The sequence below is a fragment of the Papio anubis genome, chromosome 11 (genome assembly GCF_008728515.1).
Source record: "Papio anubis isolate 15944 chromosome 11, Panubis1.0, whole genome shotgun sequence".
Lineage (NCBI taxonomy): Eukaryota > Metazoa > Chordata > Mammalia > Primates > Cercopithecidae > Papio > Papio anubis.
In genome coordinates this window covers 35931812-35958949 of record NC_044986.1, presented here as the reverse complement: position 1 = coordinate 35958949, position 27138 = coordinate 35931812, and the positions used below count along the sequence as shown (strand labels likewise).

The 27138-nt window shown below is 46.7% G+C and overlaps 2 protein-coding genes across 2 annotated transcripts in view; one reads left to right on the top strand and one right to left on the bottom strand.

Moving 5' to 3' along the window:
- Nucleotides 1-2914, top strand: part of HOGA1 (4-hydroxy-2-oxoglutarate aldolase 1) — a 29472-nt gene extending 26558 nt beyond the window's left edge. Inside the window, exon 7 of the mRNA XM_003904082.5 lies at nucleotides 1575-2914. Within this exon, the coding sequence (XP_003904131.1) occupies nucleotides 1575-1724 (150 nt within the window). The 3' untranslated portion in view covers nucleotides 1725-2914. The remainder of the gene's footprint in view (nucleotides 1-1574) is intronic.
- A 1729-nt stretch (nucleotides 2915-4643) lies between these two features.
- MORN4 (MORN repeat containing 4) lies at nucleotides 4644-24387 on the bottom strand. The gene is made up of 5 exons (XM_009215103.4): nucleotides 23948-24387; nucleotides 9300-9397; nucleotides 7293-7407; nucleotides 6758-6867; nucleotides 4644-6504 (listed from the first exon to the last, which is right to left on the bottom strand). Exons 2-5 carry the CDS (start codon nucleotides 9364-9366, stop codon nucleotides 6356-6358), a joined length of 441 nt encoding a protein of 146 aa, XP_009213367.1. The 5' UTR covers nucleotides 9367-9397; nucleotides 23948-24387; the 3' UTR covers nucleotides 4644-6355.
- Between the last annotated feature and the right edge of the window lie 2751 nt (nucleotides 24388-27138).

The following is a 27138-nucleotide window of genomic DNA, read 5'->3' as shown; positions in this document are numbered from 1 at the left end:
GTGGTTCCTGGCCTCTTTATCCCAAACAACCTCTTATGTTTATCCTCCTAAGGTTTTAGCTTCCCTCCAGATAAAACTTCCTTAAGGACTACTTTCGTAGTTTTTAGGTAGTGAAAGATTCATCTAATATTTCTGATCAGCATGAAATAACCAGTTGCTATACCAAAAGCAAGGAAATTTGATGCTTCATTTACTCTGTAAAATTCCACACATGATTTTAAATTATAATAGGCCGAACGCCATGGCTCATGCCTGTAATCCCAGGACTTTGGGAGGCCGAGGTGGGTGGATCACTTGAGCTCAGGAGTTTGTGACTAGCCTGAGCAACACAGCAAGACCTCATCTCTACAAAAAATGCAAAAATTAGCCAGGCATGGTGGCATGCACCTGTAGTCCAAGGTGATCTGCAGACTGAGGCGGGAAAATCGATCGAGCCCAGGAGGTCTGGGCTACAGTTAGCCATGATCATACCACTGCACTCTGGCCTGAGGGGCAGAGTGAGACCCTGTCTCAAAAAAATAAAAATAAAATAAAATAAATAAATCATTCCGGGTGCGGTGGCTCGTACCTGTAATCCTAGCACTTTGGGAGGCTGAGGCGGGCAGATCACTTGAGGTCAGGAGTTTGAGACCAGCCTGGTCAACATGGCGAAGCCCTGTCTCTACTAAAAATACAAAAATAAAATAAAATGAAATAAAATAAAATAAAATAAGCCTGGTGTGGTGGCAGGTGCCTGTAATCTGAGCTACTCAGGAGGCTGAGGCAGGAGAATTACTTGAACTCAGGAGGCGGAGGTTGCAATGAGCCGAGATCACGCCATTGCACTCCAGCCTGGGTGACAGAGCAAGACTCTGTCTCAAAAAAATAAATAAACAAAAATAAATAAATAAATAAATTTTAACAATAGCTTTAGGTTCCCCATTATCATGGAAAAGCCTTTAGAGATCATGCTGTCCAGCTCCTTCATTTTTTAGACAGGAGAACTTACTCAGAGATAGTAAGTAAATGACATAAGGTTTATACAACAAAACTTCCTTGGGCAACCATGCTTTGCTTTTCCTGGGAGAACAGTTAGTGTTAGGGTCAGGAAGAGCTATGGGGAGGTGAGGGCAGCCAGATGCAAGGGGAGTAGAGGTCTGGGCTGTGGCTGAGGCTCTCACAGATCTTTCCCCCTCCTGACTTTCCAGGCCTGGTGTGCCCTGCGTCAGCTTTTGGGGAACTGGGCTGCAGACGGCTGATGCTCTAGTACCTAGACCCGCAGCCTTGCTGTCTTCTCCCACCCTAGCTCAAGGACCCAATGACACCCTCTCCTCTGTTGGAGTGGATTTTTCTCCTAAAACCAAAGGAGGCACTCTTCTTCCCCAGTCTGAAGTTTTAGTATTTTTCTATTACAGACCTGCTCTCTGGTCTCTGAATCTGGATTCCCAGTCTACCCTGGGTGCCATAGAGTTGGCAGTTACTTTCCTGGGGGAAGAGGGTAGGACTTCAACGTTCTGAAAGTGACAGATTTCCGAGTTCCAGATATGGGCGATCAGCAAATTTCTCAGTCTCTTTTAACAGGCCCTGCTTTGCAGGTAACGCGGCGCTTCGGGATCCCAGGGCTGAAGAAAATGATGGATTGGTTTGGCTACTACGGAGGCCCCTGCCGCGCCCCCTTGCAGGAGCTGAGCCCCGCTGAGGAGGAGGCACTGCGCATGGATTTCACCAGCAACGGCTGGCTCTGAGGGCCGGCAGCGTCCATGGCTGGCCTGAGCCCATCTCAGCCTCCTGCCTTGCACTTGCAGCCTGAAGCAGAGAGCGCAGGGGGATGAGGGCGGCGGGCGCGGGGAGCCCGTAGAGGCTCCTTTGCCTACTTTAGTCCTCCAGGCAGCCTTTCACAGGCATGCCCACGCGCATCTCCTATTCTCATGGCCCCTGACCTCTCCCTTTTGTATCCTAAACTGTCTCTCTGGCTTGAAGACTGGTAAGGAGCAATTTCTCAATTCGTCTCTCTACTGTGGATGCTTTCCTATGCCCCGAGGCACATGAAATCAGAACGGAAGGGCAGAGGTGCAAGTAGGCACAGTCAGGAAGTTTTTCTTTCTTTCTTTCTTTTCTTTTCTTTTTTTTTTTGAGACAGAGTTTCGCTCTGTTGCCCAGGCTGGAGTGCAATGGTACCATCTCGGCTCACTGCAACCTCTGCCTCCTGGGTTCAAGCAATTCTCCTGCCTCAGCCTCCCGAGTAGTTGGGATTACAGGCGCCTGCCACCACGTCCAGCTAATTTTTGTATTTTTAGTAGAGACGGGGTTTCACCATGTTGGCCAGGCTGGTCTCGAACTCCTGACCTAGGTGATTCAACTGCCTCGGCCTCCCAAAGTGCTGGGATTACAGCCAAGAGCCACTGCACCCAGCCAGGAATTTGTTTTATTGAAGTGGGGACTACTTAGACTTGGGGCTTGAAACCTGAGTCTAGCACAATGCAGCTGGAAGCCAGGGCTACTCCTACAAACCCAAGTTCTGACTCCTTCCAGGGAAGTATCAGCTTAGGAAACTTGATCAGGAAAGTGTCGCTGGTCTTTCAAAGAGCCCTCTTTACCCTCCCACCCCCGCCCTCCACACTGCAAGCTGCATTCCAGCCACATGCCCTTTTCTAAATCTATTTTCATTCATCTCCTATTCTGGTCTCTAGCCTGGATTCCAACCATGGAAAGCACGGAGACAGCTCAGTGGCTTGTCAGATTGGTAAATAGTGACACCTGGTGGATAAATGTTACATTCTAGAAGACTATTCTGGCCAGCCTAGGTCTGAAACACTAAGGGGACTTCGCCTGAGATAGGGCCATCCTCTTGCCTACAGTCACTCTGCTTTTATTATTAAAAATAATCACTTTGTTACTATAATAAAATTTAACAGGTAAAATTTGTGTGGCTATGTACAGACGGACACTCTATTGCTATGCAGATCTTAGGTTTCCTGGCCAGATGTCAAGAACCTTCCTAAAGGCAAGTGAACTCTGATGGTCTGACTTCTCCCAGCTCTAAGAGCGGCCCCAACAATACTGAGCCAGCAGGCATTCACTTACTGGAGGCCTAGGGAAGGGGTAAGAGGCAAAAGAGAGCAACTGAGCTATTTAGAAACACTTAGCACTTTTATTTTATTTTTTTTGAGACGGAGTCTTGCTCTGTCATTCAGGCTGTGTGCAGTGGCACGATCTCGGCTCACTACAACCTCCGCCTCCCAGGTTCAAGCAACTCTTCTGCCTCACCCTCCCAAGTCGCTGGGATTACAGGTGTGCACCACCACGCCTGGCTAATTTTTGTATTTTTAGTAGAGACGGGGTTTCGCCATGTTGATCAGGCTGGTCTCGAACTCCTGACCTCAGGTGATCCTCCTGCCTCAGCCTCCCAAAGTGCTGGGATTACAGGCGTGAGCCACCGTACCCAGCCAGCATCCTTTTTGATTAAAGTGCTAAGTGTTTAGGGCCAGGCAGCACTTTGAGAGGCCGGGCAGCACTTTGGGAGGTGAAGAGTTTGAGACCAGCCTGACCAACATGGCAAAACCCTGTCTCTACTAAAAATACAAACATTAGCCGGGCGTGATGGCACACTCCTGTAATCCCAGCTACACGGGAGGCTGAGGCACAAGAATTGCTTGAACCCGGGAGGTGGAGGATGCAGTGAGCTGAGATCATGCCACAGCACTCCAGCCTGGGCCACAAGAGTGAAACTCCATCTCCAAAAGAAAAAAAAAAGATGCTTTCTCCAAAAGATTTAACCTTTTTCAGTGGTAATATTTGACTAGTGGCAGAAAAATGGAGATACATTAAAAAAAAATTACTCATTAAAAAGAAAGTGTAAGGTTAAAAAAAGAGGTAAATAGACACTTGTTTAGGGCAGAGGCTAAAGGAGAGAAAATAAAAGATCTCAATCTTCAACCCAAAACCAGGCTCTGAATGGCACTAAAGCTTGGGGCTTAGTGCCTGGGGTCCTCTCACAGGCAACTTCCAGAGGAGCTGGGCTCAGAAGAGAATCAAGTTTAGGACTTGGGGGAATAGTTAAGGCTAGGCAGGCAGGGTAGTGTACTGAGTAAGAGCTCAGCCTCTGGGCTTAAACAGGTCTGGGTTTAAGTTCTGGGATCTTCCCCTTAGTGTCTATGGGACTTTGGAGAAACTGCTTAACTTCCCTGAGCCTCATCTGTAATACAGGGATAATAATAGTACCTTCCTCCAACAAGGATGCATGTAAAAGGGTCAGTGTGGGAGTCAATGTTCCACCACTCTCCCATTGCAGAGAAAGGGAAACTCCGGCAGCAGTGGACCTGCCAGAGGTAACCCAGCAGGTGTGGCCATAACTAGTCTCAGGACTTACGCACTCTGATGCTCAGGGTGAGAGGGGTCCAGTAAAGGGAGACGGAGTCAGAAAGACTTGGTTACAAATCCCACCCAGCTGTGCCACCTACTAGTTGTGGCCTGAGATTGTCTGATTCAAGTAAGAAAAAAAAATTCCTATGTCCTCCTCTGTAGAGGCTGAGAAAATTAAATGACTTGATATAGTAAAGTGTGCAGGGTCAGTTCCAAGGGCTAATCTGATTAACTTTTACAAACAGCAAATGGGTTGATATTCATGAAGATGCAGGGCCAGAAAGTCAAGAAAACTAGGTATAGGCAGTTCTGGTGATTTCTTTATTCTTTATAAACACCTTTTTCTACAGTACAATTCAGAGAATAAATAGAGGCACACGGCTATAACTTCCACCACCATCTGCTGTTGAGGAGACATTTAGTGTGAGGCTAGGGGGCTAGAGGCGGGGGACGTATTTGGGTACCAGGGTAACGGGAGGCCTCCGTGATAAACTGCAGAGATCCCATCAGTAAGGTCTGACTGCGGCCTGACGGTCAAGGCTCATGATAGAAGAGCTACAGTGAGCCAAATGCTCCTTTAGTTCCCTACAGTCCTAGAGTAGGTCCAGTTCTACCAAAACCCCAGGGGTTTGGGTGAGTCTGATTTATCAGTCCACTGGGAAGAAACTGTGTCAGCCCAAGCCATCCTTATGAATTCAGTTCACTCCATGGTAGGGCCTGAAATGGCCTAAATATTCTACCCTTTTCCCTGGAGTTAGTCACATATACAATTAATAAGATTACTGTTTACGTGAGTTTTTTTCTTGACTGTCCCAAAAAGGGATCCTGTTCCCCATCTAAGGAAGGAGAGAGGCACACACATGGGGATTATCTGCTGTAACTTGGTGAAGGAAGACAGTCTGTCTTCTAAAGGGAGGAGGAAATAGCACTCTTACTGAATCCTTCTCAGGGGCATAGGCAGGAATGAATACCAGTCTGATCAGACCAAGTGAAAGCCTGGAGCTATGATTCTAACTAGCATGAGGAGTAACATACGGAAAAGCTCTGCCAGCCAGGCACAGTGGCTCACACCTGCAATCCTAGCACTCTGGCAGGCCCAGGCAGGAGCATCGCTTGAGCCCAGGAGTTTGAGATAAGCCTGAGCAACATAGCAAGACCTGGCTCATTTTTTTATAATAATAAAATAAAAGGCTGGGCGTGGTGGCTCACGCCTGTAATCCCAGCACTTTGGGAAACTGAGGTGGGTGGATCACAAGGTCAGGAGTTCGAGACCAGCCTGGCCAACATAGTGAAACCCCATCTCTACTTAAGAAAATACAAAAATTAGCCGGGTGTGGTAGCGCACTCCTGCAGTCCCAGCTACTCAGGAGGCTGAGGCAGGGGAATCGCTTGAACCTGGAAGGTGGAGGTTGCAGTGAGACGAGATTGCACCACTGCACTCTAGCCTGGACGACAGAGTGAGACTCCATCTCAAAATAATAATAATAATAATAATAATAATAATAATAATAATAAAATTAAAAAAGAAAAGCTCTGGCCTTGACTTTCACAGGGCTGCTCCACTGAGCCACCCCTATCTTTTTCCTGTTTCTCCAGGGTGGCACAGAGCACTGGCCCTAAGGTGGGGTAGAATCACCTGCCCCAAAAGCAGCAGAATGAAGGTTCTGTATCACTTGGCAGAAAATGAAGCAGAAGGGTCACAGCAGGCTGCACTGGGTAACCCGAGGTCTTAGGAACAGAGTATCAACAGTGAGAAGAGGCGGTTCCTCTGTCCTCCAGCACACAAGGGTCAGGGAAAGACAGAACCACCAATGACTGAGCAGCATCCGCTGGCCAGCATCCTCAGCACTTTTCTGCGGTCCAGTTCTGGAATGGCAGGTGACAGGGCACATACAAGACCTCTGCTCCACTGTCATTGTCAACTCATCTCAGCTCTGGTTCATTTGTTCACCTCGAGTCAACAAGGGGCGCACTGGCTTTACCCAATACTTGTCAGCTGGTGCCCACCGCGCTGTCAGGCAGTGAGATTTCTGGCTGACTTGGAGGCGCTCTGGGCCCGCTGAACGACGGCAGAACACTTCTCACGCCGCAGCAGCTTGTTGTTCTCAAAGAGACCTTCATTGCGCGGGATTCCATGAGAACCATCGGGGAAAGTCAGCAGGCCTTTGAGGAGGGCAGAGAAAACATGGGAGTAACAATGGCGTTAATGTCTCAAAGGTGAGCTTGATGTGTTGAGGCTGAAGAAGAGAAAAACTCGCAGCTCTACTCAGGAGCACTCTATTGGTGAGTTCAATGGATAGGCGTCAGGGATGGCCGCTATGGATTGCTGGACCCCCGCAGGATTAAAACGAAACAGGTATATTTCCACCCATATTATGCCCACCTAAGTCACCCATCCTGCTGGGCTGCAACTTACCAAAACCATCTACTCTGCCATTTTTAAATTCCCCCTCAAACGTCATGTTGTCGTATCGAATGAAGACTCCGACGCCATTAAACTTGCCCTGGGCAAACTCCCCCTCATACCTGCAGAAACACCAGAAGTTAGCCTTCAGTGGGAAGTTAGCTGTCCAGATTAATGGAGTTGAGCAGCTGCCAAGGAGCAAGGAGCAATGCCAAGGAGCAAGCCGATTCCACCTGTCACATAGCTCCATCTACCCCATCTATTCCCAGCCAGCAGAGAAGGATCAGAGTATATATGCCATGAAGCCCTGATCTCAACGAAAGAAGATAGGACGGGAATGGGAGTGGGTTGGAAAGTCACTCACTTGGTTGACATTTCAAATTTTAGGTCCACTTAAAAAATAACCAATAAAAGGACTACTTAGTCCTCATCTGTGTTCTGCAGGGAGTGAGACAAGCTCAGGATTGACCAAATATTTACCAGTGTCCCATTTTTATGTCAGACCCTCCCTTATTTAAGGCTAAGAAAGGAATGACCTCATACCCACCTTGAACCATCTGAGAAGGTCAATACCCCAAAGCCATTAAAGAGCCCATTCTCAAAATGACCCAGGTAGGTGCCACCATCTGCAAACATCAGTTGACCAAAACCATGCCTGCGGCCTGAACAAAGAGAAGGACAGGTGTCAGGTTGGAAGGAGGCAGTTTCAGGGTCCCTCCTTACTCTTCTAGCATCCCTTACTTGCCATCACCCTACCCATAAAGAAAACAAGAGAAGCAGTGACATTAGCAGGGCAGAGGATTATTAGCCAGAGTCAGGCACTGGGAAAACCTGGCTCCTGGGGCCTTCCCATCTTATCACTACAGATTACAGCAGGTCTACCCAAGTATGAATAAGAGAGCACTTAAAAATAACAACAGCTGGCCAGGCGCAGTAGCCCATGCCTGTAGTGCCAGCATTTTGGGAGGCCAAGGTGGGTGGATCACCTGTGGTCAGGAGTTCGAGACCAGCCTGGCTAACATGGTGAAACCCTGTTTCTATTAAAACAACAAAAAATTAGCTGGGCATGGTGGTGGTGTGCTCCTGTAAGCCAGCTACTCAGGAGGCTGAGGCAGGAGAATCCCTTGAACACAGGAGGCGGAGGTTACAGTGGGCTGAGATCATGCCATTGAACTCCAGCTTGGGCAACACATCTCAAAAAAATAAATAAGTAAATAACAATAGCTAAAAATTTATATTTATAGTGCCTTTACTATGTGCCAGCCTCTCTTCTTTTTTTTTTTTTTTTTGAGACAGAGTCTCGCTCTGTCACCCAGGCTGGAGTGCAGTGGTGCGATTTTGGCTCACTGCAACCTCCGCCTCCTGGGTTTAAGTGATTCTCCTGCCTCAGCCTCCCCAGTAGCTGGGATTACAAAGTGTTGGGATTACAGGTGTGAGCCACTGTGCCTGCCCTAAATTACTGAGTCTTGAGAAATTGTACAGGTGTGATGTGACCTTGCCTCCTTCAATCCCACGCCTTTCTTCCTGGTTTTCAAATACCTGGTGTCCCCTCTAATGTGGCCTGTTAGAGGAGAGACTTTCTGAGGCTCTACTGGTTGGGCTGTATCCACCACAAGAACTCCCCTGAATTCTGTTTGAAAGGCATGATTACTCCTGCAACATCTTGCTCTGTTTTCTGGTCAGTTCAGAGAGTAAGCACAGCCCCACTGACGTAACGAAGCTCAAACCAGTGCTGCCAATCAGGCTGTTAGATTTGCCCAGCAGCTTTAAGGTGCTAATGGGGTACTGGTTTTTTTTTCCTCAGAGAGGCAGTGTAGTTAGATGTTGAGGACACTGAGTCAGGCTGCCTGCTGTGTTTGCCTTCTTGTTCTACCACTTAGAGTTCTGTGATCTTGAGTAAGTTACTTAGCTTCTCCTTGCCTCAATTTCCCCATCTGTTAAATGGGAATAATAATAGTATGTGCCTACCTGATAAGGTTGTCATGAGGATTAAATAAGATGATAAATACAAAACGCTTAGAAGAGAGGGTATGGTGGCTGATGCCTGTAATCCCAGCACTTAGGGAGGCCAAGGCGGGCAGATCACCTGAGGTCAGGAGTTGGAGACCAGCCTGGCCAACATGGTGAAACCCATCTTTACTAAAAATACAAAAATTAGCCGGATATGGTGGCAGGTGCCTGTAATCCCAGCTACTCGGGAGGCTGAGGCACGAGAATCGCTTGAACCCGGGAGGCAGAGGTTGCAGTGAGCCGAGATCGCACCATTGCACTCCAGTCTGGGCAACACAGTGAGCAAGACCTCATCTCAAAACAAACAAACAAACAAACAAAAAACCAGAAAGATATAACTCATTCCTGGAGGTTGAATTAAAAATAGCATTTTCGAATTCCTTTATTTAATCCTAAAATGGAATAAAGGAAAGGCAGGCACTATGTGGAATTAAATCCTGGACTTGAAAATGAAAACCCATAAAGCTGGCTACATATGCTGATGTATTTGTCCTCCAGCAAATGAAGTGTTCATCATTGGACACTCCCCAGGGGTCCTTCTCACCCTCCTTCCATTCGCCACGATATTCCTCCCCACTGGAGTAGGTGAAGGAACCTTTTGTCAGGGTCATGGTGACAGGTTACAGGATAAAAGGACGAAAACTGTAGGAAATAAGCAGAGGAGAACCAGTGTCATGGAATGGCAGGAGGAAAGGACTGCAAAGCAATTTTGTAGATACATTCTAAAGGCCACCAGCCTGGTAAGTGTACGCTGCCTTAGGTGCATTTAACCAAAATACCCATGTCTCCAACAACCACCAGCACCATCAACTCCACCTCTGCCCAGGTGCTCTCATCCTCCTGCTTATCTTAAAAGTTTTCAGCCAGTTCCTATTTTCTATGACCTGGGATGGAAATGGAGGATTAATCTACAAATATTTACTTGATACCTACTACGTGCTCAGTTGATGTACAAAATACAGTATCTTCCCTTGACGAGTTTATAATCTAGTTAATAAGACTAACAATTGAAACACTGATTTATGCCAGAGATAATGTGATTAAGTGCCAACTTGGATGGCAGAGATTAACAAAGACATGAGATGGCCAGAATTTAAAACAAGCAGACAAGCAGTGGAGAAGGCAAAGAACAGTTCCAGAATCAGAAAACACAGGGAACAGGCCAGGGGCAGTGGCTCATGCCTATAATCCCAACACTTTGGGAGGCCGAGGTGGGCGGGATCACCTGAGGTCAGTAATTTGAGACCAGCCTGGCCAACGTGGTGAGATCCCGTCTCTACTAAAAATGCAAAAATTAGCTGGGCATGGTGGCGGGAGCCTGTAATCCTAGCTACTCAGAAGGTTGAGGCAGGAGAATCACTTAAACCTGAGAGGTGGAGGTTGCAGTGAACCAAGATCACACCACTGTTACTCCAGCCTGGGTGATGGAGCAAGACTCTGTCTCAAAAAAAAAAAAAAAGGAAAACATGGGGAACCAACACTCAAAGGGCAAGGAACACTCTAAGGGCAATGTGAACACGAGATGTTCCATTGCAAAATAAGAAGCCTGGTCTCATTACAGTTGAGGGTTTATTTGGGGAGTAATAGGAAATAAGCCTGCGTAGGTACATGTAGCCACAATCTTAAAGTTGAAGACAGGCCTGGTGTAGTGACTCACACCTGTAATCCCAGCACTTTGGGAGGCTGAGGTGGGAGGATCACTTGAGCCTGGGCAACATAGCAAGATCTCATGTCAAAAATGTAAAGTTACTGTAATCCCAGCACTTTGGGAGGCCGAGGCGGGAGGATCACAAGGTCAGGAGATCGAGACCATCCTGGCGAACACTGTGAAACCCCGTTTCTACTAAAAATACAAAAAATTAGCCGGGCATGGTGGTGGGCGCCTGTAGTCCCAGTTACTCGGGAGGCTGAGGCAGGAGAATGGTGTGAACCTGGGAGGCAGAGGTTGTAGTGAGCCAAGATCGCGCCACTGCACTCCAGCCTGGGCGACACATCCAGACTTTGTCTCAAAAAAAAAAAAAAAAAGTAAAATTAAAAAATAAAAAATAGGCTGGGCATGCATGGTAGCTCACGCCTGTAATCCCAGTACTTTGGGAGGCTGAGGTGGGCAGATCATGAGGTCAGGAGTTCAAGACCAGCCTGGCTAACATGGTAAAACCTCATCTCTACTAAAAATACAAAAATTAGCCAGGTATGGTGGCAGGCGCCTGTAATCCCAGCTACTCAGGAGGCTGAGGCAGGAGAATTGCTTGAACCCAGGAGGCAGAGGTTGCAGTGAGCTGAGATCACACCACTGCACTCTAGCCTGGGTGACAGAGCAAGACTCTGTCTCAAAAAAATATATAAATAAATAAATAAATCTGAAAAGAACCTCACGGATTTAGTCCAGCCTCTCATTTTATAGGAGAAATAGAAGCCCAGAGAGGTAATCAAGTTTGTTGGCAGCCTCCCCTGACTATGCTAGTCCTTTTTCCCTGTACAGCATAGCCTCTGCTTTTAGCTCAGGCTAACTTAAAGAGACCTTTGAAAGCTGGGCGTAAGAGTTTACAGCACATGAGGGAGGAAAAGAGGCAGCCTCTGCAGGTTTGTGAACCAGGATGTAATATGATGAAGGCAGTGTGTAAGGAAAATGAATGTGGTAGCGTGAAGTGGGATGAATTGAAGCAGCAAGTCCGTAGTCAGAAAAGCTTGCAAGGAAGGGAAATATGATAATGCAGCAGATTGTAAAAATGGACAGAGTTATTCTCCCTCCGTTCATGACCCTACAATGTGACAAGGCAGATCCTCCCATTAAGAGACAGAGTTGGCCAGGTGCGGTGGCTCATGCCTGTAATCCCAGCACTCTAGGAGGCTGAGGCGGGTGGATCACCTGAATCAGACTGGCCAGCATGGCGAAACCCTATATCTACTAAAGATACAAAAGATTAGCAGGGCGTGGTAGTGGGTGCCTGTAATCCCAGCTACTCGGGAGGCTGATACAGAAGAATTGCTTGAACTCGGGTGTCAGAGGTTGCAGTGAGCCGAGATCATACTACTGCATTCCAGTCTGGGCGATGCAGTGAGACTCTGTCTGAAAAAAAAAAGAGAGGCAGAGTTTATTTATTCCTCCACCCTCTGGATCTGGGTTGGCTATGTGACTTGCTCTGAATGATGGAATGTTCGCAAAGGTGATCTAGCAGAGGTCTGCAAAGCACCTGTGCGCTAGGCTTGCCCTCTTGCTATACTTGGACCTGTTCTGCCCCCGTGTAAATAAGCCCAATCTAGTCTACTGGATGGTGAGACCCTATCCCAGCTGGCCACAGATGAACAAATAGCTCAGGCAAGACCAGAAGAACTGCCCTTCTGAGCCCAGCCCCAAACTAGCGACCACAGACTCACAGAATAAACAAATGGTTATTGTTTCAAGCCACTGTGTTTTCTGGTGGTGTGTTATTACCCAGAAAAAAAAAAATGTATATTACTGATACATTCAGGCATGAGTCTGGGAGATCACCGTATAATGGGAGCAGAAGGAACAACTAGGATGGATACATCATAGGAAAACCATCAGTAATATTTGGGGACTGGCTAGATACGGCTTCACACTAGTGGTGAAAAGATGTATTGAAGGATATCCTATAAGAAGGGAACTGCACAGTGGCTCAAGCTTATAATCCCAGCACTTTGGGAGGCTGAGGCTGGCAGACCACTTGAGCTCAGGAGTTTGAGACCAGCCTGGGCAACATGGTGAAACCCCATCTCTACCAAAATTACAAAAAATTTTAAAAATTAGGACGGGCGCGGTGGCTCAAGCCTGTAATCCCAGCACTTTGGGAGGCCGAGATGGGCGGATCACGAGGTCAGGAGATCGAGACCATCCTGGCTAACACGGTGAAACCCCGTCTCTACTAAGAAATACAAAAAATAGCCGGGCGAGGTGGCAGCGCCTGTAGTCCCAGCTACTCGGGAGGCTGAGGCAGGAGAATGGCGGGAACCCGGGAGGCGGAGCTTGCAGTGAGCTGAGATCTGGCCACTGCACTCCAGCCTGGGCGACAGCGCGAGACTCTGTCTCAAAAAAAATAGCTTGGGTGTGGTGGAAGAGCTCTCCAGTCCCAGTTACTTGGGAGGCTGAGGTGTGAGGGGTGAGGCCTGCTGTCCCAGGGAGGCAGAGGTAGTAAGCGCCAGCACGCCACCACACTCCAGCCTGTGACAGGTGGCATCCTGTCTCAAAAAGCAACAAGGGAATTAAGATAACCCCAAAATCATTAAATATAAACAGAGGCAAAGAGCATGTCATTTGATATACTAAAAATACAAGCCCTATTTCTTTTTTAATTCCCTAGGTCTTTTCATTCATCCCTTCATCTTTCATTTACTTACCTATTTATTTTTTAGAGACAGGGTCTTGCTCTGTCACCCAGGCTAGAGTGCAGTGGCAAAATCGTAGCTCACTGTAACCTCAGACTCCTGGATTCAAGGGATCCCGTCACCTCAGTCTCCAGAGTAGCTGGGACTACAGGCACACACAGCTGCCTCCTCATCTTTTCCAGATCTAAGCAATACAATGTTTTCTCCAGTGATTTTGACAATGCAGATTCCTAGGCCCAAACTCAGACTTACTGAATCAGATTCTGTATAGTTAGAGCCCGGGAACCTGCAGTTTTAATAAGCACATCATTAGATCCTTACTTCAAAGCTTGGGGCCTGCTACTACAATAAACGGAAATACTGTGTGTGAAAAGTTCTCTGAACTGTAAATCACTATTGAAAAGTCCTCTATCAACCAAGCATGGTGTCTCATGCCTGTAATTCCAGCACTTTGGGAGGCTGAGCAGGGACAATTGCTTGAGCCCAGGAGTCTGAGGCTGCAGTAAGTCATGATAGCGCCACTGCAGCCTGGGTGACAGAATGAGACCCTGTCTCAGAAAAAGGAAAGAAAGGGGAAAAAAAGTCCCCTCTGATTAGTAAGTAACCTAGAGTCTGACCCTGAGGGGCATCTGACTAAGTTCCAATAGGACAAGGACATATTTTCCTCAGAGTACTGGGGCCAGACTTGGCAGACAAACAGGAAAGAATTCTTTTTTCTTTTAGAGACAGGGTCTCATTATGTTACCCAGACGGGACTTGAACTCCTTGGTTCAAGAGAGCCTCCAATCCCCTCTTAGCCTTCTGAGTAGCTGGAACTACAGGTGCATGCCACTGCTCCCAGCTCAAAATAAGATTTTTTTTTTTTTTTTTTTTTTTGAGACTGAGTCTTGCTCTGTCGCCCAGGCAGGAGTGCAGTGGCGCGATCTTGGCTCACTGCAAACTCTGCCTCCTGGGTTCACGCCATTCTCCTGCCTCAGCCTCCCCAGTAGCTGGGACTACAGGCTCCTGCCACCACACCCCACTAACTTTTTGTATTTTTTAGTAAAGACGGGGTTTCACCATGTTAGCCAGGATAGTCTCGATGTCCTGACCTCATGATCCGCCCGCCTTGGCCTCCTGAAGTGCTAAGATTACAGGCATGAGCCACCGCTCCTGGCCACAAGATTCTTAAATCTTGGGGGCCTGGTGCCAACAGCTAGCTTCCTTTTTCTTCAAGACCCAGGGAAGCCAAAACCTCATCCAGTCAAGATGGAGTTCCAAAGAATGGGTTCCATAGTTTCATAGCGCAAAAGGGGTCTGGTATATTTTATACAAAAGTGTATAAAAAGTATAAATACACTTTTGTATAAAATATTCAACTAAATATTTAACTAAAACAACACATATGTTTAAATATTCAACTAAAACAACACATATGTTAAATTTAGTTTCTCCACATTGTCATGGTGGACAGTGCTAGATTATTTATATTCCAATTCAGGTGGCACAACCCTCTCTAATAATCAATTGCACTAACCCCAGAGAAGCTGTCTGAAATACCTTTATAACAGAAGCTAACATTTACTGACCTCTTATTGTGTTCCATCAGTGCTGTTTGTTTGTTTTAAGAGATGGGGTCTCACTGTTACCCAGCCTGGAATGCAGTGGTATGATTATAGCTCACTGCAGTCTCAAACTTCTGGGCTCAAGTGAGCCTCCCACCTCATCCTCTCCAGTAGCTGGGACTAGAGGTGTGTGCCAACACACCCAGCTACTTTTCAAATTTTTTGTTGAGATGGATATTGCTATGGTGCCTAGACTGGTCCTGAACTCCTGGCCTCAAGTGATTCTTCCTCATCAGCTTCCACTGGTGTTAGCATCAGTGTTTTTTGTTTTGTTTTGTTTTTGAGACGGAGTTTCACTCTTATTTCCCAGGCTGGAGTGCAATGGCACAATCTTGGCTCACTGCAACCTCCACCTCAGCCTCCCAAGTAGCTGGGATTACAGGCATGCGCCACCACACCTGGCTAATTTTATGTTTTTAGTAGAGATGGGGTTTCACCATGTTGGTCAGGCTGGTCTCAAACTCCTGACTCAGGTAATCCACACGCCTCGGCCTCCCAAAGTGCTGAGATTACAGGCGTGAGCCACCGCGCCCAGCATGAGCATCAGTGTTTTTAAAATGTTATCTAATTTCATCTCACAACAACTTTTTGGGGTGGGTATTATTATTAGTTCCACTTTAGGGATGAGGAAACTAAGGTGCAGAGAGGATAAGTAAATTAACTAAGGTCATACTTTAACATGTGGAAACTAACACGTGAAAGTTAGAATCAGAGCTCTGACAGCTGGCCTTGCTGGCGCAAGTTCTTGCACTAACTTGCTAACTCATACCATCCTATCCTATCTGGCCTCCCAGGATAATCCGGTGGTGTTGTAGACTCTGAGCACAGAAGGACTTGAGTTCAAATCCGAGTTCACTGTATAATTATGGGCAAGGTATTTAAGCATCTCTAAATCTCAGTCTCCTCATCTGTAAAGTGGAGATAATATATGTATTTCACAGAGCTAGCAGGTGGACTCAGTTAAATATCTGAGAGTCAGTGGGTGACAGGAAAGAAAAATAAAAGAAAGAAAATGACACACACTAAGTACCTAGAACACTGCCAGGGTCCATCCACTAAATGTTAGTTTCTTTTCCTCTTTCAAAGTTTTACACTTAAACTCACACATATACTTACTGTAATGAAAACTTCTCTAGGTCTTTCCTCAGTAAAAATTGCTACCAATGTAATTCAAACAACACTCTGAAAAAGAAAATCTCAGCAATTTTGACTAAAGAGCTGAATACTAAGTAGAGGAAAAACAAACTATAATTGCTACCCATCCGCTCTTTGTCAACATCCTACAGGATATTTGCATTTTGGCCTTCTGTCATAAAGTTTTTTTTTTTTTTTTTTTGAGACGGAGTCTCATTCTGTCACCCAGGCTGGAGTGCAGTGGCACCATCTCGGCTCACTGCAAGCTCTGCCTCCCGGGTTCACACCATTATCCTGCCTCAGCCTCCCGAGTAGCTGGGACTACAGGTGCCTGCCACCACGCCAGGCTAATTTTTTGTATTTTTAATAGAGACAAGGTTTCACTATGTTAGCCAGGATGGTCTCAATCTCCTGACCTCGTGATCCGCCCGCCTCAGCCTCCCAAAGTGCTGGGATTACAAGCGTGAGCCACCGTACCCGGCCCGATTTTTTGTTTTTAAGGAGACAGTGTGTCGCTCTGTTGCCCATGCTGGTGTGCAATGGCATGATCATAACTCACTGCGACCCCGAACTTGTGGGCTCAAACAACCGTCCTGCCCCAGCCTCCATAGTAGCTAGGACTATAGGCACACACCACCATACCTGACTAACTTCTTTGTAGAGACGGTGTCCCACTATGTTGCCCAGGCTAATCTCATACTCCTAGCCTCAAGCAATCTCTGGCCTTGGCCTCCCAAAGTGCTAGGACTATAAGCATGAGCCACCACACCCAGCCTCATGACTTTTTGTTTTTTTTTATAAGAACAAGCGGACGGGCACAGTGGCTCACGCCTGTAATCCCAGCACTTTGGGAAGCTAAGATGGGTGGATCACCTGAGGTCGGGAGTTCAAGACCAGCCTGGCCAACATGGCGAAGCCCTGTCTCTACTAAAAACACAAAAATTAGCCAAGTGTGGTGATGGTCGCCTGTAATCCCAGCTACTTGAGAGGCTGAGACAGGAGAATCACTTGAACCTGGGAGGCAGAGTTTGTAGTAAGCCAGGATCATGCCACTGGTTTCCAGCCTGGGTGACAGAGCAAGACTCTGACTCAATAATAATAATAATAATAATATGTTCTGATGCTTGTTCTCTTTTTTTTTTTTTTTTGAAATGGAGTCTTGCTCTGTGACCCAGGCTGGAGTGCAATGGCGCAATCTCGGCTCACTGCAACCTCCATCTCCCGAGTTCAAGTGATTCTCCTGCCTCAGTCTCTTGAATAGCTGGGATTACAGGGGACAGTCACCATGGCTGGCTAATTTTTGTATTTTTAGTAGAGACAGGGCTTCACCATGTTGGCCAGGCTGGTCTTGAACTCCTGACCTCAGGTGACCCACCCATCTCAGCCTTCCAAAGTGCTGCGGTTACAGGTGTGGGCCACCGTGCCTGGCTTTTTTTTTTTTTTTTTAGACAGAATTTCGTTCCTGTTGCCCAGGCTGGAGTGCAATGGTGTGGTCTCGGCTCACTGTAACCTCTGCCTCCTGGGTTCAAACGATTCTCTTGCCCCAGCGCCTCCCAAGTAGCTGGGATTACAGGCCCCTGCCACCACACCCAGCTAATTTTTGTATTTTCAGTAGAGACAGGGTTTCACCATGTTGGCCAGGTTGGTCTTGAACTCCTGACCTCAGGTGATCCTCCCGCCTTGGCCTCCCAAAGTGCTGGGATTACAGGCGTGAGCCACCGTACCCGGCCTTATTTTTGTTTGTTTGTTTGTTTAATGGAGACTTGTGCTGGTGACTGCTGAGTAGCTTCAGAAGAGGGACCTGATAACCTTTTTTTTTTTTTTTTTTGAGATACTCTCACTCTGCCACCCAGGTTGAAGTGCAGTGGCTCCATCTCAGCTCACTGTAACCTTCGTCTCTTGGGTTTAAGCAATTCTCTTGCTTCAGCCTCCTGAGTAGCTGGGATTATAGGTGCCCACCACCACACCTGGCTACTTTTTGTATTTTTAGTAGGACAGGGTTTCACCATTTTGGCCAGGCTGGTCTCGAACTCCTGGCCTCATGTGATCTGCCTGCCTTGGCCTCCCAAAGTGCTGGATTACAGGCGTGAGCTACCATGCCTAGCCAGAACATAATGATTTTTGATACAGACACCAAAAACCCAGACATGGTCTGATGTGAAAACAGCTAGGCCTGACCACAGCAGGGCTCAACGACATCTTCTACACCCTGGCTCTGTCCCAGCCATGAGGACAGATGAGTTCTAAGAATCCCTGTGCTCTCACCCAAATAAGCGAAAAGATTCATTTCTCGCCTAAATGAGGGCAACCTTGTGGAGACTCTTCTCGAGATGTTTGGGGGCCACTCCCATAGGACTTTCTCCCTTCTTCAGTTATCAGTCAAACATTCCATTTCCAGTATCTCTCACACAGAAGGTATCCGAGGCAAGGACCATTATTTTCTTGTAGTCAACTACCTCCAAACCTCTGGGAGCTATTTTCTGAGAGGGGATGCTGGTACTTGCCGTGTCATCTCTGTCCTATCAATGTCCCACAAGATCAGCATCCAATTTCAGGCTCACAAATCTCTTATCACCAGCCCAGCATCAGAGTGTGCTGGGGTAGAGGCCAACATGACTCCATTGCAAATACAACATTAATGAGAGCATGAGAAGCAGTTTTCCATCAGAATAGCAGAAGAAAACTCTTTCCAGTACAGACAGGCATTTTGATCAGGCAATCTTCAGCTCTTCCCAGAACTAAGTCACAGCACTAAAAGTCAGCTTATGGTTGAAGTTTCATTCCTTCAAAGCACGTCAGTTAGAATCTGAAGGACGGTATCTTCCACTAAATCTTATAATTAAACAACCATTCCAAAACGTAAACACAAAATCACTATTTATATAAAAAGATTATAAGTATTTCCTTTAGATGTCTGGCAGCAGTTAACCAACTTGTTTTCACTCAAAATTTGGAAAGAGTTATTGCAGTGGGATTTGAGGAGTCATATTGCCTACACAGGGACTCAGGGAAAGTACTGCCTTGTATTTATTTACTTTTTCTCAAGGCTACATGAAGCCTCCAAAGAGTGGCATTCTACCTTGTTCCAGGAGGACCAGTAGAAGATTGCTGAAAGAAGGGAACGTTTCTCCAGTTTGAGGGTTATTTATGGACAAAGTACTAGTTCTCAAGTTGTACACCTAACCACGTTTTTTTTTTTTTTGAGAGAGAGTCTCACAGTGTTACCCAGGCTGGAGTGTAATGTTGTGATCTTGGCTCACTGCAACCTCCACCTCCCAGGCTCAAGAGATTCTCGTGCCTCAGCCTCCTGAGTAGCTGGGATTACAGGTGTGCCAGCACACCCAGCTAATTTTCATATTTTTAGTAGAGATGGGGTTTCACTATGTTGGCCAGGCTGATCTCAAACTTCTGGCCTCATGTGATCTGCCTGTCTTGGCCTCCCAAAGTGCTGGGATTATAGGCATGAGCCACCACGCCCAGCCCCTAACCACTTCTTCAGTATGCTGTTAGCTCTTGGGGATTATACCCTAAATATTTTAAGGAAGCCAATGAAACCAAAAACGTTACCTTGTCATTACCAAATGTGGCAGACTGTATTTCCAAGATGTTTGCAATAGTATCTTCTGTCTTACATGTTTGTCTACAATTTGACCTGGCTGCTGACCCATCACAAAGTGAAATCTGGCCGGGCGTGGTGGCTCACGCTTGTAATCCCAGCACTTTAGGAGGCCGAGGCGGGCGGATTACGAGGTCAGGAGATTGAGACCATCCTGGCTAACACAGTGACACCCCGTCTCTACTAAAGAATACAAAAAATTAGCCGGGCATAGTGGTGAGCGCCTATAGTCCCAGCTACTCAGGAGGCTGAGGCAGGAGAATGGAGTGAACCCAGGAGGCGGAGGTTGCAGTGAGCCGAGATTGCGCCACTGCACTCCAGCCTGGGTAACAGAGCAAGACTCCGTCTCAAAAAAAAAAGTGAAATCTACCTCCCCTTCCTTGAATCTGAGTAGGCTTGTGACTGCTTGGACCAATAGAACACAATGAAAATGATGGTGTGGGCCGGGCATGGTGGCTTACTCCTATAATCCCAGCATTTTGGGAGGCTGAGGCGAGCGGATCACCTGAGGTCGGGAGTTCAAGACTAGCCTGACCAACATGGAGAAACCCCATCTCTACTAAAAATACAAAATTAGCTGGGTGTGGTGGCGCATGCCTGTAATCCCAGCTACTTGAGAGGCTGAGGCAGGAGAACTGCTTAACCCAGGAGGCAGAGGTTGCGGTGAGCCAAGATCGTGCCATTGCACTCTAGCCTGGGCAACAAGAGCGAAACTCTTGTCTCAAAAGAAAATGGTGGTGTGTTCTGAGGTTAGATCATAAAGGGTGATGCAACTTCCATCTTGTCACTGATACACTCACACTTGGAGACGTGAGCCACCACATAAAAAGCCTGACTACCCAGAGGCTAACACTGAAAGCCAAGCCACACAGAAAAGTCATATATTGGTGCTCCAGTTGGCTGTCCTTACCTTTGAATCATCCTATCTCAGGTACCAGGCATCAGTGAAGCAGTCTTCAGATGATTCCAGCCCTCAGTCACTGAACCTGCATTCCATCCCATATCAGGGAGCAGAAAGAGGCCTCCTCATGGTGCCAGGTCCAAATTCCCTTACCCACAGAATCCATGAGCATCATATGGGTATTATTTATTTATTTATTTATTTGAGATGGAGTCTTGCTCTGTCGCCCAGGCTGGAGTATAGAGGCGCAATCTCTGCTCACTGCAAGCTCCACCTCCTGGGTTTAAGCAATTCTCCTGCCTCAGCCTCCCAATTAGCTGGGACTACAGGTGCTCGCCATCACGCCTGACTAATTTTTTGTATTTTTAGTAGAGACAGGGTTTCACTGTATTAGCCAGGATGGTCTCGATATCCTGACCTTATGATCCACCCGCCTCGGCCTCCCAAAGTGCTGGGATTATAGATGTGAGTCACCGCGTCCGGCCACCATATGGGTGTTTTAAGCTGCTAAATTCTGGGGTAATTTGTTATACGGCAATAATAACTGGAATACCATGTTTCAACCTAACCCTGCCACCATCCTCTCCCATTGGTTTCCAATAGTACATACTACAAACTTCCATTCCATTTTGATTTAGGGACATGTAGCAAATTCCCTTGAGCAGATGCTTGCCAAAATGATGTCCATTGCCAAGACCACAATCAGAAGTGCTACTGAAAGGGAACATGTGTAGAATCCATGGATCTCAGGCCATGGTTGAATACATTTGGCTAGAAACTGTCACATGTGCCCAAATAGTTGATATTGTCACTATTTGAGACATTGTCTGGATTTTATGACTTTTATAACTAACCATGCTAATACATAATATATAACTAACCACAGCTACTATATATATATATACTACTATATATAATATATATAATAATATATATATATAATATTATTATATAACTAACCACAGCTACTGACCTAAAAAGGAGTTTCACCAGTAACCATGGTCATTGAGACAAATCTAGTTTAACAAAATACAGCCAGTGCTGATGAAGACTGAAAGCCCAATACTTCTTCTTTTTTTTTTTTTTTTTTTTTGTGGCAGAGTCTGGCTCTGTCATCCAAGCTGGAGTGCAGTGGTGTCATCTCAGCCACTGCAACCTCTGCCTCTTGGGCTCAAGCCACCCTCCCACCTTAGCCCCCTGAGTAGCTGGGACTACAGGAATATGCCACCACACCCAGCTAAGTTTTGCATTTTTTGGTAGAGACAGGGTTTCACCATGTTGCCCAGGCTGGTCTTGAACTCCCGGGCTCAAATGATATGCCTGCCTCAGCCTTCCAAAGTGCTAGGATTACAGGTGTGAGCCACCGTGTCCGGCCCAATACTTTAATAAGAGATGCAAATCAGTATTTGTATCAGTTATCCAAATCATCTTTTTAAAAAGAATATATGGCTTAGGGGTTTAGGCTACAAATATACCCATGGAATCCAGTCACAAGCCAAGATGATTCACACTTCTAAACAGACACTCACCCTTTCTGCACTCCTGATAGATTGGTTGCAAAGGATCAGTCCAAACATTTACATAAAAGAAAATTACTATTCTGTCCCTGTAAACCAATACACTATTAGTCTGCACTATAGACTACATTCCTGCTATCTTCATTTTCTTTTGCTCCAGACATTTCTTTATTATTATTTTCTTATTTCCAAACAGAACTCTGAGACAGTAATGAGAATTTTTGTTTCCGTTCTATTTATCTTTTTCTAATTTTAAGAAATCAACTTATTAAAGAACATTTTTGTATTCACAGTAACCTGTGTCCAATTTAAGAGGATTAAAAAAAAAAAAAAAACAACTGACACAAAGAGGAAAAGGGCCAGGCATGATGGCTCAGTCCTGTAATCCTAGCACATTGGGAGGCTGAGGCAAGAGGATCACTTGAGCCCAGGAGTTCAATACCAAGCTGGGAAACATAGTGAGACCTCATCTCTACAAAACAATTCAAAAATTAGCTGGATGTGGTGGTGCATGCCTGTAGTCCCAGCTACTCAGGAGGCTGAGGCAGGAGGATTGCTTGAGCCCAGAATTTGAGGCTGCCAGGGTGAGCAGTGACTGCACCACACCTGCACTCCAGCCTGGGCAACAGAGCCAGACCTTATCTCAAGAAAAAGAAAAGAAAAGAAAAACAAACAAACAAACAAACAAAAAGGATGGGGCGGTGGGAGAGACCCAGTTAGAGAATACTGGTTGGAGGCAGCCACCCTAACTACCCACATGTCTCCCCAAAACCCCCTTCCCAGGGTACAACAGTCTTGTCAAATTATTTCAGTAATAAAGCAGTTCATAGGCTTTTAGAATCCTAAAGAGAAGAAAATGAAGGCTTTGATGAACAAAGATTAACCTTGTTAAGAACCTAGAACAAAAAGTCAAATACTCTTTTTTTTTTTTTTTTTTAATGAGACGGAGTTTTGCTCTGTTCCCCATGCTGGAGTGCTGGGGCAGGATCTCGGCTCACTGCAACCGCCGCCTCCCAGGTTCAAGCAATTCTCCTGCCTCAGCCTCCTGGGTAGCTGGGATTACAGGCGCCCGCCACCACGCTCGGCTAATTTTTGTATTTTTAGTAGAGACTGGGTTTCACCATCTTGGCCAAGCTAGTCTTGAAATCCTGCCCTCGTGATCCACCCGCCTCGGCCTACCAAAATGTTGGGATTACAGGCGTGGGCCACCACGCCCGGCCTAAATATTCTTTTTTAGGTGTTTTAAAGGGAGCTCGAAATAACTGTTTTTCATTGTTAAGTCTAACCTCCTCTTTCCTCATGTGAAAAGTAAAGAAATGTATCGTTGCTATATGAAGGGTTCGTTTAGGAAGACTGTGGGATGGTTAGAATGAAGAAAGTGGGAAAAAAATTGGCGCCAAAAAGAATATTTAAAAAACAAAACAAAACAACAACAACAACAAAAAAACGCGATGATGACCTGACCTGGGGGTGATTGGGACTAGGGAGTAATACTGCCAGAATACGATCCCATTTCACGGGAGAGGGAATGCCTGGGCTGGACTCCGATATAGCAGCTATTCCTGCTGGTACCTAAGCAGTTCAGAGATGCTAGACTGCAGGGATACCCCCCATCAACGAATTGAAGCATCCCATTCCCCAGGCTTCCATATGTGGGAGTTCTCTCTACCAGCGAGATAAAGGCGGGTCCAGGGAAAACAAAGCCCTAGACCACAACAAGGTAACACCTTCTCGCACCCCATTTTCACGTTCCCGCCCGGTTGCTTTCTGCTATCCTGGTCCGCTCTCCCGCCCGGCAGGGTCTAACGCTCCCACGGGTCTGCCAATTCCCCTGATGCAACTCTCCACCCCCTGCTCGCTAACCCCAGTCCAGTCGGCTCTCCTGGGCCTCGACCCCCGCGGTGGAGACTAAAGGGTTCAGGTTTGGGTCCCCCACAGGCAGCCGACCTCGGGTCAGCGTATCCGAGGTGGAGCCGCATCCCCCAGCCCGGTCATCTCGTGCTGGGTTCCTCAGTGCCCACCTGGCCGATCATACTCTTTCCCAGCCCCCTCCCTCCTGCGCCTCCAGCCAACCTGGGACTGGCCTTTCGGGATGACCTTCACGCCTGGACGCAGGGCTCCAGCGCCTCGGACTTTTCCTCTGATGGGCTCCCGGCTGCCACCTTGCTCTCCGCCACCTCCACCAGCGCTTGCCCCATTTGACGCCGCCATCCCGGGCGACCGCACTGGGCACAATTCCCGCTGCCCATTGGCTGTTACCTAGGCAACCGGGAGCAACGCCACTCCGCATTGGCCTAGCCCGCCTCCGCGCCATCTTTGTGCGGGGCGGAGTGTTTGCGAACCGGAGCTATGTGAAAGAGGGGTGGTCCCACCTCTGCAACGCAGATAAGACAGAGGATCCAAATCTGGCCTACCCCGAGGCCGTCTAGTTGAAATGGCAACCCCAAAGAAGACCAAACCTGCGCTGGAAGCAACAGTGACCATCAACGCGAGCGGCTGTGATCTTGCTCCAGTCCCCACTGCTGAGTTTAAGACAGATCCTAAATCCAGCTTCAGAGAAGCAGCTTTGTAAATTGTAACGCGCTGGGCAGGACAGCCTCCAATAACTCTGTGCTAGACATTGTGATATCAAGACACTTTTGCATTCGTTATAGGAATTTGTGCTGTCCTTGTCATTACCTAGATTCTTTTTGTTTAAAATATAGTACCTGGCCAGGCACAGTGGCTCACATCTGTAATCCCAACACTTTGGGAAACCGAGGCAGAGGAGGATCGCTTGAGCCCAGGAGTTCTAGATCAGCCTGGGCAATGCAGAAAGACTCCGTATCTATAGAAAAAAAAAAAAAAATTACCCAGCCTGGTGGTGTGTGCTTGTAGTCCCAGCTACTCAGGAGGCTGAGGTGGGAGGATCCGTTGAGCCCAGGAGGTTGAGGCCACAGTAAGCCATGATTCTGCCACTGTACCCCAGCCTGGGCGACCTAGCAAGACCCTGTCTCAAATAAATAAACAAACAAACATATAAACTGCAAACCAAAAAGTATCTGAGACAGGTTTCAATTTAGAAGTTTATTTTGCCAATGTTAAGGACATGACCGTGATACAGCCTTAGAAAGTCCTAAGAATGTGTGTCCAAAATAGTTGGGCCACTGCTTGGTTTTATACATTTTAGGGAGACATAAGACATCAATCAATACATGTCAAATGTACATTGGCTTGGTCCCGAAAGGAGGTGGGGGTGGCAGGTTCCAGCATGTAAGTTGATTCAAAGATGTCCTGATTGACAATTGGTTGAAAGAGTTTAAAGACCTGGAACCCATAGAAGGGAATGTCTGGGTTAAGTTAAGGAATTGTTACTAAGATATGCACACGCACACACACACACACACACAGAATTGTGGAAATCAAGGTTTTTATTATGCAGAGAAGGCTACAGGTAGCAGGCTCCAGAGAGCATAGATTGTAAATGTTTCTTTGCTTTTTGTTTCGTTTTGAGGCAGGGTCTCCCTCTGTCACCCAGTCGGGAGTGCAGTAGCTGGATCATGGCTTACTGCAGTCTTGACCTCCCAGGCTCAAGTGATCTTCCCACCTCAACCTCCTAAGTAGCTGAGACTACTGGTTCATTCCACTATGCCTGGCTTATTTTTGTATATTTTGTAGAAATGGTGTTTCCTCATGTTGCCCAGGCTGGTATTGAACTCCTGGGCTCAAGCGATCCTCCGATCTCTGCCCCCCAAAGTGCTGGGATTACAGGCGTGAGCCACCATGCCTGGCCAGTGTTTCTTATCAGATTTAAAAAGGTATCAGACTCTTAGTTAGTTCTCTCCTGGATCAGGAAAAAGACCTGGAAAGGGAAGGAGATTTTCTACAGAATGTAGATTTTTACCACAAAAGACACCTTTGCCTGCTATCATGACAGATGGGGTCTGCTATCTGTCAATGCTGGTATCATTGCTACAAAGAGTCTGCTGTGTCAACCTTAAGTTCTCTGCTTTAGTGTTTTTTGTTTTTTGTTTTTTTTGAGACAGAGTTTTGCTCTTTTTGCCCAGGCTGGAGTGCAATGGCACGATCTTGGCTCACCTCAACCTCCGCCTCCCAGGTTCAAGCGATTCTCCTGCCTCAGCCTCCCAGGTAGCTGGGATTACAGGCATGTACCACCACTCTGGCTAATTTTGTATTTTTAGTAGAAACCAGGTTTCTCCATGTTGGTCAGCCTGGTCTTGAACTCCCGACCTCAGGTGATCCACTTGCCTCGGCCTCCCAAAGTGCTGGGATTACAGGCGTGTGCCACCGTGCCCGGCTATCTGCTTTAGTGTTAAATGCTGCTCCTGAATTCCAAAAGGAGGAGAATATAATGAGGCATGTCTGACTCCCACTTCTCATCATGGCCTCAACTAGTTTTTCAGGTTAATTTAGGAATGCCCTTGGCCCAGAAGAGGAGCCCATTCATTTGGTTGGGGGGCTTAGAATTTTATTTCTGGTTCACTAGATAAATAAATAAAATATAGTGCCAAGACTGGAGCAAATCTTCCTAAATACCATGCACATCAATCCATGTATCCATATGTTTATTTCTTAAACAATGTGAGTACAGCATGATGCTAGGTTCTGTCAGGCTTGAAAAGCCATGATTGCTACTCTTATGGCATTTATAATCAGTTGAGTGTGGTGACAAGTGTCTGTGGTCCCAGCACTCGGGAGGTTAAGGCAAGATAATTGCTTGAGCCTGGTTAATACAGAGACCCTGTCTCAAAACATAAATAAATAAGTAAATAAGTAAATAAATAAATAAAATGTAGTTTCTGGGCCAGGGGAATGACATACTACAAGCAGTATTTTATGAAAATTAGTCTGGCAGTGACACTCAGAGATGATCAGTGAGAGATTAGAAGCAAAGTAACAAACTCAGAAGTTATCGTAATAATGCAACTAACACATCCTGAAAGTTTCATGTGGCATCAGTGGAGATGAAAGAAAGGGGATGAATATGAAACATATTTCATAGGGATATTTAATAAGAATCAACATAGTGTTAACAGCATGGAAACAGTCTGCCTGGATTTGGACCCAGCTCTGCCATTTACCAGCTGAATGACAATGGGCATATTACCTTTACCTCCTTGGGTCTCAGTTTCCAAATCACAGGATATTGTAAAGCTGGTTCCATGAGTTAATCCATGCAATGCATTTAAAACAATGTCTAGGCTGGGCGCGGTGGCTCATGCCTATAATCCCAGCACTTTAGGAGGCCGAGGTGGGTGGATCAT

Excerpts from the sequence above, each read along its gene's own strand:
- MORN4 (XM_009215103.4), bottom strand. The coding sequence starts at position 9,366 with ATGACCCTGACAAAAGGTTCCTTCACCTACTCCAGTGGGGAGGAATAT. Across the intron at positions 7,408-9,299 it reads TCGTGGCGAATGGAAGGAGG|GCCGCAGGCATGGTTTTGGT; the intron begins GTGAGAAGGACC and ends CTCTTTGTTCAG. Across the intron at positions 6,505-6,757 it reads TGGCAGAGTAGATGGTTTTG|GCCTGCTGACTTTCCCCGAT; the intron begins GTAAGTTGCAGC and ends CCCTCCTCAAAG.